Source organism: Zalophus californianus, chromosome 9 (assembly GCF_009762305.2).
Source record: "Zalophus californianus isolate mZalCal1 chromosome 9, mZalCal1.pri.v2, whole genome shotgun sequence".
Classification (NCBI taxonomy): domain Eukaryota; kingdom Metazoa; phylum Chordata; class Mammalia; order Carnivora; family Otariidae; genus Zalophus; species Zalophus californianus.
In genome coordinates, this window is record NC_045603.1 from 110,810,439 (window position 1) to 110,824,270 (window position 13,832).

General features: G+C 41.4%; 1 protein-coding gene across 2 annotated transcripts in view; it reads left to right on the top strand.

Moving 5' to 3' along the window:
• Nucleotides 1-2,144: 2,144 nt before the first annotated feature.
• KIF5B (kinesin family member 5B) overlaps nucleotides 2,145-13,832 on the top strand; it is a 45,510-nt gene continuing 33,822 nt past the window's right edge. The window contains exons 1-2 of one of the 2 annotated variants that reach the window (XM_027592258.2): nucleotides 2,145-2,726; nucleotides 11,325-11,412. In XM_027592258.2, the coding sequence (XP_027448059.2) occupies nucleotides 2,601-2,726; nucleotides 11,325-11,412 (214 nt within the window). In that variant the 5' untranslated portion in view covers nucleotides 2,145-2,600. Of the gene's footprint in view, nucleotides 2,727-11,324; nucleotides 11,413-11,822; nucleotides 11,888-13,832 lie in introns of those variants that run through there. The other variant, XM_027592259.2, reaches the window with a different exon arrangement.

Consider the following 13,832-nt stretch of genomic DNA (forward strand, 5'->3'; position numbering starts at 1 on the left):
GTTTTTGACATATTTTTTTTCCTTCCTGGTCCTGTGCAGGGTCAGGCTCTTTATGCTTCTTTGCCCAGAAAAAGTATATATGTCAGATCTGAAAGCAGAAGGCTCTTGCAAGACACCTCCCTTTCTGGATTTCGTTTTCATAGTCTGAGCTTCCGTATCTGCTGTGCAGGAGGAAGAGGCAAGAGTCGCAATTGAAGTGCCTTGAACAGCAGATGTTTCCAGAGCTTAATTCCTTGGCCATCCCATCACCCTCCTGTCCCTCCCCATACCATGAGATCTCCTGCGTCACCTTTTTGGAACCCCTATTCCATGGAGAACTTGAAAATCACTGCTTTAGACCAATCATTCCCCAGATCTTCTGAGATGAAGACACATGGGAATGCTGGAATAGAAGTTGAAGAACTTTAGATACAGACTACCATATTTCTCTTCTTCATGTATAGAGGATGAAGTAAATAGTGGAGTGATAGGTGACTGGAACCTTTTAACCTGGGAGTACAGAAGAATGCTGATGTTGGTAATTTAACTGGAAAGTTGAACTGAGTATTGGCAGGAAGCAGAGGATAATTCATTTGGTAAAACTAAAAATTTGACATTAAGGTAATGCATCCTAAACAAGGTGGCCTACAAGCAGCTAGAGGGATGGGAATGTCACACAGGTGAAAAGGTCAGGGCTGTAGATAAGAAGATAAGACAGTCAAGCAATTGTTGAAGAAATGGGCTCAGAGAAAAGAGCAGAGCGAAGAGGACAGGGTGCTCATGAGATCCTGCTGCAAAGGCTGAAAACTAGCGGCCCACCTGCCACAACCTCCTTCTTTGAGTGACTGTTACTCTCTTGTTCACTGAAAACTTTGTTCTCTAAAATTATAGACTATCAGAATCACTGTTTGAAATTTTATCAGTAAAAATAAAACATCCTATCCTTGCTTGGAGGATCTAAGACATAGAGAAGCAGCCTTGACTGACTTTCAAGCCAGGTGCAGAGCTTTGGGACAGGGGTTTCCGAAGACAACATTCCACATCTACCTTAATTTTGTAGTTCCCAAGGAAACAGGACCTTGGGTCCACTTGTAGTCGAGACCTGATGTCAACGCTCTGCTTTATTTGGAGCCTACTGAAACACAACTTTACTAAAATTTTACCCAAATGCCACACTTCCCCCAGAGCTGTGTAACTCCATCTTTTCCTTTGTTTGGTGAGATGCCGCATAGTTCCTCAGTTGTAAGCTCTTTATTGCAGTGGATCAACAAACCTGTATTTGTTGAACTATGGGTTAATTTCTGGAGGTACGTGTCTTGGGCGCAGAGAGCACTGGAGGTTTTTATAATGCAATCACTCATTTTACAAACGAAAACTGAAAACCAGAGGGAGGGTTCCTGATTGTCTTTGCGGTTCTTTCCCAGCACCTCAGAGCGACTTCCAGTTGAGAGCCATTATGGTATCCACCTTTCTAAAAAAAAAAACACTTCAACTGTGGAGTGGTCTTCCTTAGACGTGTAATCCACAAATTTATCCAGGCCTTTTATCCAGGCATGACTCAGGTCAGTCATTCCTCCGGGGCTGAGTTCCATATATTTATTACCAGAGAAGTGGGACCTCCGACTGACTGGGGGCCTTCTCCCCGCTCACCCTATACTTTCCACATTTGTTCAGTAATCTTCATTCCTTAGGAGAAATTTCCTTTTTCTTTCTTGACTCCCCAACCCACTCTCTCAGGAAAGTGTAACCGCTTAAACTAGAAAGCCGTGCCTCACCCTTCATTCAAATCTTCCTTTCTCGGCAAAGCGCTCTAATAAGGAGAACTAGGAACCAATTTTATCGCCAGACTAAATAGAAAGCCAACACTTCCTTATTAGGAATATAGTACTGTATTCAAATAAACTACAACATAAGGTAGTTTTAACAAATCCCTTGACCCCTGCAGAAAAGAAAGTTAAGCGCGTCTGCCTTCGCCCTGGGAAATCCTGCTGCCGAGTCAGGCGGCGGGGTAACCGAAAGTACCTCCGTAAGCGAGCGTCCGGTAAAACTTGAATCGGCGACCCCCGGGCGAAGAGGGGCGGCAGGGCGGCGGCGCGGCCGGGCTCGGACGCGGATTGGTCGTCACGGCGCCCGGACCCGCCGCGCGTGCGCCTTGCTCCGCGCGCACCGCCCATCCCGCCGCCCAGTCGCCGGTCTGCGGCCTCAGGAGCTATCGGGAGGCTGCCGGCGAGCCGGCGAGCGGACAGCGGGGCGGGCAAACGGCGTGCCCGGCCTGCTGTCTCCGAGGAAAGAGGGGGCGATTTTTCCGGGGCCTAGAATCCCCTCGAGCCCCTGTAGTTTGCCCGGGCCGAGGAGAGAGAAGCTGAGGAGCCGCGGACTCTCCACCCGTGCCGCCGCCGCCATGGCTGCCATGATGGATCGGAAGTGAGCCTCAGGGCCACGGCTGCCGGCGCCGGCGCTTCGAGTCCGGGTTCCCCGGCCACTGCCGCCGCGGGAAGCGCGACGCGGCAGACTGCTGAATCTTTCGGCCTTCGCGACCCGTTCTCTTAGCTCGGGCCCGCTTCCTTCCAGACTGAGCGGCGGGGAGTGGCTCCCGGCCTCCGGCCCCGGCAGCGAGGAAGATGGCGGACCCGGCCGAGTGCAACATCAAAGTGATGTGTCGCTTCAGACCTCTCAACGAGTCTGAGGTGAACCGCGGCGATAAGTACGTCGCCAAGTTTCAGGGAGAAGACACGGTCATGATTGCGGTGAGTGACCCCCGCCCCCACCCTCCATCCCGCTCCTTTGGGTCTGGCTGGGCCCGGAGTTCAGGGAAGTGGCGGGGTGCAGAATTGGGAACGAGCAGTGGTGTCCCCAACCCCGCGCCCCGGTAGGGTTTGCCGGTTCAAATAACCCTGGGGAGGGAGACTGCGCAGCTCCACGGGTGTTCCTGGATCGCCCCCACCCCGGTCTTAAGTGCCCAGAGAAGGGAGGCGCCTGGTCTCTGTCTGGGACACTCCCCCACCTGGGGCGCTGGAGGAACTGTCCGGGGTGAGTTTAGTGCATATTTGCTTCTGTTTCTGTGTGTGTGTATGTGTGTGTGTGTGCAGTTGCTGTTGGTGTTTTGGACTACCCCCAAGTTTACCATTTTAACACGTGCAAGATTAAAGTTCAGCTAGGAATGTTGAGGTTTAAGACCAGCCCTACTGTACCTTAAGTAATAAACATACCTAGTTGTATAGAAGCAGAAGATACAGCTACGTGTTGAACCATATTCCTCTCTCGGGAGGAGGAAAAATGATCGAACAACTACAAATTTACCTGTATCTCATATGTTCACCCACCCGTCCTTTGAGTGATGAATGAACGTTCATGTGAACTATTACAAATGGCGAATCGAGGACTGTAAAGAGACTTGAGTTTTCTTTTGAAATCGGAGTGATCAATTTTCTTCAGCTTTCTAGCAGATCTAGCCAGCTCAGATTGGGTCAAGTAGGTGCCCAGAAAGACCTATTATCTCTTACTGGGTTTTATGGGGTAACCGTATAGCAAAGAGTGTTAACTTTTTGTGTATCAAGGTATTATAAACGCAAGCTCTAAAAAAAAGAAAATTTGATCAGTAAACTGGATTTCTTGTTAGTATTAGATCCCTACTTCTACCTTGGAGAAAAGTTGATTTTGATAATCTCAAGGATGGAGAAATAGTGTCCTTAGTGTTATAAAACATAACCAGAGGTGGTTGATCATTGTCAGGGAAACCAGAATGAAAGGTTGATTTTTTTATTTTTTACTTTTTTTTTTTTTTTTTTTGAGGTCTGATCTCTGGTATTGAAAGGTCTCTGAAAATATTTTGCATTCCCAGTTCAGGAAGATTAAAATGGGTGGTAGGACACTTGCCTACAGAACAGTGAATTGTGACTAAAAAAAATTAAATTTATCTTTTCTTGGTTACGCCATTGTGGCAGAATTTTTTTCTACGTTGCTATCATGGTACAAAATATAAATGTTAATTTTTTCTCTAATGGCATTCCATATACCATATTGTTTGCACAGTTTAGTTTGGAAAAAGGACAAAGGGGGTCACAGGAGATGGGACATTGATGATTAAGAGCATTGACATATAAGACAGGACTGAAGTTCTTTAAGAGTTTTTATGTGAAAGTTTGCAAAGTTCAGCTTTAGAAAGTGAATGTAATAGCTCTTTGTTGCTCTGTAGGCTTGTGGCAAACAAGTTATTTAGCTTACAAACAACTGCCAGCTACTACTGTGTGAAGACTGGCTGGTTTTTTGTTAACGAGTTCATGAGAAAACTATAAAATGACATCATGGTAACACTAAGAGTTAAGCACAGAAGTAGTCATCCTTTTCCTTTAGGATATCTCTGACATGGAATCAGAGGAAGCTTGCAAGGTCTGGGTTAGTTGGCATTCTGTCCACTAGTTTCTCGTAGAGGTTTTGTGATTATTCAGCTGCAGCAGTGATTGACACATCAAAACAATTTTCCTTTTAGACTTGTATTAAAAATGTCTTATTTTTGCAGATTTGTGTATTTAAACAAATCTTTAAGTTTTACCAAGATTCATTTGTTGCATTGATAGGATTTAGGATTCACAAAATACATTGAGAAGGTAACTTTCTGCCCAAATATGACATATGAGGAAAGAGTTAAAACAATTACCACAGTAAGCACACTTGTATTCTTGGTTGTTTCCTTTGGGTAAAGTTCTTCTAAGTTCTTATTTAAGTTTCCTTAACAATGTAAATAAATTTAAATGATAATAGAAATAATGGATAGATGATTGAGTTGTGAATCAGTAATAAACAGTTGGCCTTTAGGTAAACTCGTAAGCATTTTTTTAGTCTTTTCTAAGTTTAAGCAGAAATACAGCAGAGTCAACATAGCCTTAAGAAATGTAACATGTTTATTTTCAAGAATAATCTTATGCATATACTAAGTCATTAGTTACTCTGAGGTCTCAATTTTTTTAATGAATTTATTTTTTAAAACGCTATTGAAAATTTAAAAGGGATAGCTGGGAGAGTCACATTTTTAAATTAAAAAATCTCTAGGTTTGTTTTGTTCAATTTACTGGATCCTGACTCAAAATGAACAGTTTTAGGAAGGAATTGCTGCAATGCGGCATTTGAAACAATTATTTTGAACATGATTTTAAAACATTTTGTACACAATCTTCTGGTTAAATCAAAATGTAAAAGAATAGGTATTTTAGCTTACTGAATTATAGGTATAATCTGTGCTCCTGTAGAAAATAATTTTTAAGGATTCTCATTTTCCTTTAAGTTCACTTTTGTCCAAACTTTTTTTCCTGTTACATCAGTGATTTTAATATAATAGGATCCTGTGGCAGGCAAATCTTGTAATCCTATAGTGATTCTCTGTGTTTTACAGCCTTTTATACAGATTTTTTGGGTAATTAAGTGCTTGTTGAAGAGGTATAAATATCACATACCACACAAATGAAGTAAATGGATTATTTAAGGAAAACCTTTACTTGATAAAAATAGAATTTGCTTTAAATAAGAGAACTTGTTATCCACAAAAGAGGAGGTCCGGGGTAACATCTTATGTAGTTGAAATAAGCCTGCTGAAAATGCCAGGAAAAAAAATCAATAGGAAAAAATTATTCTTTTATGCATTGTAAAAGTGGAACGTGCATATATGTATTATTAAGTATCTTGACTAATCATGGTTCCTTATATGGTATACTGTAGAGGCTGTCAGAACCAAAAACAGGCTGTTGTAGTTCATTGAAATTAAAGGAAAGTAAAACCTAATTAGATCATCTTGTCCAGTTCTTGTCTATAGCTCAACATGATTTCTCTTTTCAAATGAATGATGATATGGTATTTGATCCTGATTACCTTAAGAGTGAAAATTAAGGGGCGCTTGGATGGCTCAGTTGTTAGGCGTCTGCCTTCGGCTCACGTCATGATCCCAGGGTCCTGGGATTGAGCCCTGCATCACGAGAAGCCTGCTTCTCCCTCTCCCACTCCCCCTGCTTGTGTTCCCTCTCTTACACTCTCTCTCTCTCTCTCTCTCTCTCTCTCTCTCTCTCTCTCTCTGTCAAATAAATAAATAAACTTAAAAAAAAAAGTGAAAATTAGAAGAAGCCAGGGGTGCCTAGGTAACTCTTGTTTTCAGCTCAGGTCATGATCTCCTGGGTCCTGAGATTGAGCCCTGCCTCAGGCTCCACACTCACTTCTTGTCACTCCAAGGACACTTCACTTCTCTATTTCTAGCCTAGAACCTGCCCCCCCCACCCCCGCTCCTAGAAGCAGGAGATTCTGGGCCCAGTGGTTCCTGAACAGCCCCTGAGGATCAGGGCCCATCTGTGATAAAGGTCTTACCTGCCTGCTGACACGGGATTCGTGCAAGAGGCTCCTGTGGTGGGTTTCGTTGTTGTGTTTTGTTTTGTTTTAAAGAGGAGAATGATGGCTTGAAGATTCTCTCCCCCGCCCTCCCCCCCCCCCCCAGGTGCATGAGCACTTGCACATGTGCACGGGTGCACTCGTGCTCTCTCTTTCTCAAATAAATAAATCTTGAGAGAGAGAAGCCCTCATCATATACTGGTACAACTGTGGAATGTTAGCTAACAGTCATTGTCAAACTAAGCAAAGTCTGATAAGATATAATCCCCTATGATCTGAGGATAACTATTCAGAATTCCAGAGAAAGGTATATTCCTGCTAGGAGGGTGACGTTTATAACCAGATTTGGTGTTCAGCCTGGTCTCTGCAGATACAAACAGGAACCACTTCACTTAAGAAATCTAAGGTATGGGGTGCCTGGCTGGCTCAGTCAGTGGATCCTGTGACTCTTAACCTCAGGGTTGTGAGTTCAAATCCTACGTTGGGTGTAGACTACTTAAAAATAAAATTTTAGGGGTGCCTGAGTGGCTCAGTCGTTAAGCGTCGGCCTTTGGCTCAGGTCATGGTCCCAGGGTCCTGGGATCGAGCCCCACATCGGGCTCCCTGCTCAGCGGGAAGCCTGCTTCTCCCTCCCACTCCCCCTGCTTGTGTTCCCTCTCTTGCTGTGTCTGTCTCTGTCAAATGAATAAAAATTTCTTTAAAAAAAAGAATCTTAAAAAGAAAAAAAAATCTAAGTTATGGTTGCAGTTCAGATAAGCTTATTCCTATTTGGTTTTGTCCCCTTGAAGCCTAAATCAGATGTGAATGCATTTTATGACTTGGAGTGTCTTTGAAGGTTCATAGAAATATAGAAATAAGACTACATAATGTACATTTCAAGGCCAAGAACTAGGTTTTTAAGATATGGACATCCAGATCATGAGTTTTCCTTTGTTTAATTTATTTGAAAAGTTTTTAGTTAAGAGATGTCCTGGGGCACCTGGGTGGCTCAGTCATTAAGCGTCTGCCTTTGGCTCAGGTCATGGTCCCAGGGTCCTGGGATCGAGCCCCCACATCAGGCTCCCTGCTTGGCGGGAAGCCTGCTTCTCCCTCTTCCACTCCCCCTGCTTGCGTTCCCTCTCTCACTGTCTCTTTCTCTGTCACATAAATAAAATCTTAAAAAAAAGAGAGATGTCCCTTAATTGTAGACCATTAGAAGTAATTTTTATGTTTCACGAGTCTTGTTTTTCATCCCAGGAAGCTATCATCAGTTAGTAACTTCATGGCTAGATCTCTAATCAAAACATTTACCGTACATAACAAAATTATAGTTTAGTTTTGGAATTAAAATAAGATTTTTGTCAACTTAATGCTTAGCACTTAAGTTAATTTTTGGTTTAACAATGATATAACATCTAAAAATATCGCTTAATCCCAGCTTAGTTATTTTTTAGTTTGCATATTTGCCATAAGGAATGCCATAGTAAACATCTGCATAAAGTACTTTTTAGGCAGGTTTTACTATTACCCATTATTTTTTTTTAAAAGATTTTATTTATTTATTTGTCAGAGAGAGAACGTGCACAAGCAGGGGGAAGTGGCAGGCTGAGGGAGAAGCAGGCTCCCCACTGAGCAAGGAGCGGATGTGGGACTCCACCCTAGGACCCTGGGATCCTGACCTGAGCTGAAGGCAGATGCTTAACCCACTGAGCCACCCAGGAGCCCTGTTTTCAAGATTCTACCCAGCCTTATTTTCTGTTCTTTGAACCCTACAATCGGTACTAATTAAGTAACATTTCTAAAATTCTTTTACTCGTTTACAATGTCTGATACCTTATAGGTGCTAAATAAATGTTTGCTGGGGGCGCCTGGGTGGCTCACTTGGTTAAGCGACTGCCTTCGGCTCAGGTCATGATCCCGGAGTCCTGGGATCGAGTCCCACATCAGGCTCCCGGCTGAGCCGGGAGCCTGCTTCTCCCTCTGACCCTTTCCCCTCTCATGCTGTTTCTCTCTCTCTTTCTCAAATAAATAAATAAAATCTTTTAAAAATAAATAAATAAATGTTTGCTGGATACGTGAAGAGGAAAATTTATTTTCTTTTCACATAGAAAAAATTAGCATGGTTCATCTCTGGCTGGAGATTGTTATTTTGATTGTACTTGTGTTTTCAGAATTGTTTATCACAAAAACATCTTATATAATCAGTAAAAGAACAGATTGTCTCTTATTTAGTTGCACCTGTAAAATTGAAGGTTAATGTCTTTGTAGAATCTTAGCAAAAGGACACTTTTATGTTTGTCTCATAGGCAAAGAATAATCAGACATTGAGATGCCTACTTTTAATTGATGCCAAAGTGAAGTCATCATAGTATATATCCTTTAAGAATGCTTTCAGCTGGGGCACCTGGGTGGCTCAGTCGGTTAAATGTCTGCCTTTGGCTCGGGTCGTGGTCCTGGGGTCCTGGGATCGAGCCCCACATTGGGCTCCCTGCTGAGTGGGAGTCTGCTTCTCCCACTCCCTCCCTGCTTGTGTTCTCTGTTGCTATCTCTGTCTCTCTCAAGTGACTGAATAAAATTAAAAAAAAAAAAAGCTTTCAGCTGCAGAAGGCAAACAAACAACAAATAGTGATTTAAATAAATAAGAGGTTATTATTCTCACATGCTAAAAGTCTGGAGATAGGCCCCTACTGCTACTACTTACTGACTCTGTTATCTGTTGTCATCCTTAAGCTATTGACTTTTCTTCATGTTTGTAAGATGGATGCTACAACTCCATCATTCCAGAAAGGAGAAAGGGCAGCTACAGCTGAGATGGTCCTTTTTTTTTTTTTTTTAAGAGATTTCATTTATTTATCTGAGAGAGAGAGAACACGAGAAGGGGGAGAGTCAGAGGCAGAAGCAGACTCCCTGCTGAGCAGGGAGCCGGATGCGGGACTCCCGATCCTGGGACTCCAGGATCATGACCTGATCCTAAGGCAGTCGCTTAACCAACTGAGCCACCCAGGTGCCCTGAGATGGTCCTTTTTATCAGGAAAGCAAAGCCCTTTCCCAGGACCCCTCAGCAGACCATCACTTTGTAGTATCCAGAACTGGGTCATGTGGCCACTAGTTGCAAGGAGACTAGGCTATCAGGTGGTTAGCTTCCCAGCCTATGTAGTGGGAAGCGGCACGGGGAAGGAGAATTATTAATGACTTTGGATAGCCATTTAGGAGTGCCTGTTTCATTGTACTTTTCATTGTAACTGTTATTCCAAGCTTTGGGGAAGGAGATTGTGAAGTATAGTTCCTAAAAAGTAAGGTGTTTTTTAGCTAAGGCCTAGGAAGTCATCTGTAATGTTAAGGATTTTTTGGATGGTCATGATTGTTTTGTATTTAAGGTCTAGCTTCCTTCCTTTCCTTTAAGAGAGGGTAGAGAGCAAGCATATACTTTCAAATACTAGAACCTCTTTGCCCTCCTCTCTCATCTGTATATGCTTAGTTTTTCTCTTAGATTACTAGATGTTCCTGCCAACATTTAAACTTGCTCAGCTCTTGTCCTTAAAAAAAAAAAAGTCTTTAGACCCACAGCCAGATTTCTGCTCTACTTAGTTACTTCCCATTCTTATTTAATCTCTTTCCAATCTAACCTTTGTTACTGGATATTTTTCAGTTTTACCTTGACTTCACAGCTATTATATTTGACACAGTTACTCCCTCCTTGATAATTTTTCCTTGACTTGCATGGACACTATAATTTTTTTCATTCCATCCCTCTGGCTCATTCTTCAGACCAGGTCAGTTCCCTAAATGAGTCCCCAGGATCCTTTCAGGGGACCCACAAGGTCAGAACTTTTAAAAATAATACTAAGATGTTATTTGCCTTTTTCACTGTGTTGTCATTTGCATTGGATCTTTGCTCTTTATACTTCGAACTTAACTTTCTGGTTTCTTGCCTTCTGCAGGCTCATCTCTGCCTTAGGATCTTTATGTGTCCAATACGTAGGCTACTTCCTGCACTCACCCTCCCATGACTAGTGTTGAAGAGACAAGCAGTGAGCTAGGTGCTACTCTTTTTTCAGTTCTTAAACATCCCTTCTCCAGAGTGGTTCCCTGACATTCTTCTGCCTTTTCCCAGATTCAGGTTCTTATATGCTCTCATAGCACTCTGTTGCATGAGTCAGAATTCTGGTCACTTAATTATTTGTCTGATGTCTGCCCCACTATTACTTAACCTCCACTAACACAGAGAGTATGTCTGTCTTGGTCATCATTCTAGCAAGATATATGTCTAGTATATCAGGCATTCCGTAAATACTTGTTAAATGAATGAAATGATTGAAAAGCTATTGGAGTACAATGAAAAGTCTAATGGGAGTAGTGGAAGGAGCTCTGAATTTGCAGGAGATTTGAATTTAAATTTAAATTTTGTCATTAACACCTTTTGTACCTTTCAGGATTCTAGTTTCCTTATCTGCAAAATGATATTATTATTGACAATAGAGTCTCAGTGGGGTGCCTGGGTGGCTCAGTTGGTTAGGTGACTGCCTTTGGCTCAGGTCATGATCCCTGGGTCCTGGAATCAAGCCCCACGTTGGGCTCCCTGCTTGGCAGGAGCCCTGCTTCTCCCTCTCCCACTCCTCCTGTTTGTGTTCCCTCTCTCGCTGTGTCTCTCTCTGTGTGTCAGTTAAATAAATAAATAAAATCTTTAAAAAAAAAGAGAGTCTCAGTACTTGCCCGAGTAGACGTTTGTTAAATGAAAAACGACTCCACACTCATTTGAGTGCCTATTACAGTAGTGGTAAGCCCTGGAAATAAAAGACTAAAACAGACATTTTTGGTTTTGTGGAGTTGTACTTGGTGATCCCTAAGGTCCTTTCCACAAGATTCTGTGACATGAGGTAATGTATAGTAGGTACCCTATTTAGAAGGTTAAATATATGATGACATCTTTAAAGGAACTGAGAAGTGTCCATTCACTTTTAATTTGTGTAGTTAAAACCTTTGTTTCTGTTTTACAGTCCAAGCCTTACGCATTTGACCGAGTGTTCCAGTCAAACACCTCTCAAGAGCAAGTATATAATGACTGTGCAAAGAAGATTGTTAAAGGTAAATATATTTAACCTGCTCTTGTTGCAGTAATAAGTAAAATATTGTTTGTGATCTTTCCCGTTTATCCGTTTTTTTTATTTTAATACCCCCCTTTTTTAGTTAATTGTAGAAGACTGTTTAAATAAAAAAAGATCAAATACAATTAGTAAACACATTATTGCTCAGATTTCACGATCTAATTTATTTACAGTACCTAGTGAAGGGTATTACAAGAATATTAGTGTTACACACTTGTTTTTGGAAGATGCAGTTCTATTAGATATTCCCAAGAGAGTTTCTACAGTAGCAGTTCTGGAAATAACAGCAGCTTGAAAATGAATACAGAATGGTTAGACAGGTTTCTAAAAAGTAGTAGAAAATGGCAGCAGTCTATCATTCTTCCCTTCATTGTTCTTTCTTCCCCAAAGACTCCTCTTGTGTTCAACAGAAAAACACTTGAGGAATTGAACAGAGGTTACCAAGGGTGAGAAAAGTGAGTACGTTCCAGTTAATAGTATTAATTTATACCAAGGTTTTTCAAGTTTATATTTTCTAAAACTGTAGAATCCTCGAGCTAAGAGTGTGTGCATGATCATCTGGACTTCTAGTTACTACAGAAATCCCTTTTGTCAAAAGGATCTTACAGTTAAATAGCCATTACTTTATGATATAATTTATTCTACTTTTTGTCAGCTCTAATTGTTAAAAAGTGTTTGGATTGAGGCAAAAACCTGTCCTGTGGCATTCACTAGGGTGGAGGGGATGGGATTCACTATAAAAGTGGACAGGTTAGGGTTAAGTAGAAGCACAAACAGTTGATCCAGTAAGAGGAGAAAAGGTAGAGTTTTGGGATAGAACTAAGTTTATAGGTGTGATGGAAGAAAATATAGATGTTCTCTTCATATTCCATTTTGTCTGTGATCAAGGGTGCAAAGTTAGCCCAGAATGAGGATGGGGTAGGGGGTTCTAGGAGAAGGAATGGAGTTGTCTGGCAGTAGAAGAGAATGGATTAGGGAAACGTGGCAGTATTGCCAGGCAGCATTGCCAAGGGTCCACTCGAGGTTGGCTGCCAGAAGAGTTGAATTTACCTAGTTGGGGTTTTGCCAAGCAATTACAAAAGAGGGAGAGAAGGGCAAGAGAATTGAGGATGAATCAAGAGAATAATGATAATAGTGAACCATGGAATCTAAGGTGAATGAGGGGAAGGAGAATACAGGTCGGGGGAGAATAGGTTTGAGGGACAGTGAAAAGAAGTGGTAAGATCAGTGTGTCAACAGTCCTAGCGGGGTCAAGGTTTGTACTAGAAGGAGTAATAGGAGGTGGATGCTTAGTTGACATTAGGAAGGCAGTGTAGGTAGTAATGGAAAGGCCTAGAAGTTAGTTGGCATCTGAAGGAGTGAGGGACAGATGATGGAGAAAACTAGGCCCAGGGTCTGAAAGGCCAGGGCATTTTAGTAGCAGCACATCTACTACATGGACATTGGAACCACCAAGAATCACAACAGGAATGGTATTAGTGAAAGACAGTGGACTGGATGCTGAAATATTCATAGGAGGTGTTGGAGAATTAACTTGATTCTATAAATGATTGCAACAAAGAGGAATAGGCAGTATCATCTTTTGTTTGAAGGCATCAAATAGTTTTCCAAGTGGATCTGTCATAGAACACAATTATATTACATTCTTTGATTTTGACATACTTTTTTCATCAGTACAGCCTAAGATTTTTATTAGTTTTTTAAATAATAATACTGGTATTGATTCATGAGCTCATGGGCAATTTAAGTGTACAGGTCTTTTTCACATCTGCTGTAGCCAACATTAAACACCATTCTACACTTGAATATTGGAGTTTTTTAATTTGACTATAAGCTTTTAAAGTATGGATTCCATCTTGTTCATTTTAGCTCTTGATTATGTTTTGAGTTTTGTTTTTATGGTTATCTTATTAGGGATGTATGTTGGCTGTCAGCATATTTGATAAGTCTATTATGGTGACAAGGACTTTGAAATTCTGTTAAACTCCTTATTTGTAGGCATTGTTGTTTGAAAAAATATTACTCTAAATCATTTATAAAATGCTTAATGGGCCATGGTCCTTAGCCTAGTCTTCTAAAAACTGAGTAAGGTTTGGGGGAGTTAATTTTTAAGTCACATTGGGTATTCAGCCAACTTCAGATTCTCTTGTACAGTTACCTAGTTTTTAATTTGTCAACATATCAACAAGAATATGATGAAAAACTTGGATCCTTTTATGAAGTCATGGTACATGAGGCTGGTGTTTCCCCAAAGTTATCATTTGGATGACCCTATCCCAACAGGAAATGAGGTTAGTTCAACCGTAGCTTTTCTTTAGTGAAATTTTTGTGTACCAAAAATAATTTATCATTTTTCCTTTTTGAAAATGAGTATAACATTTACAAGTTAGTCATCTTCTG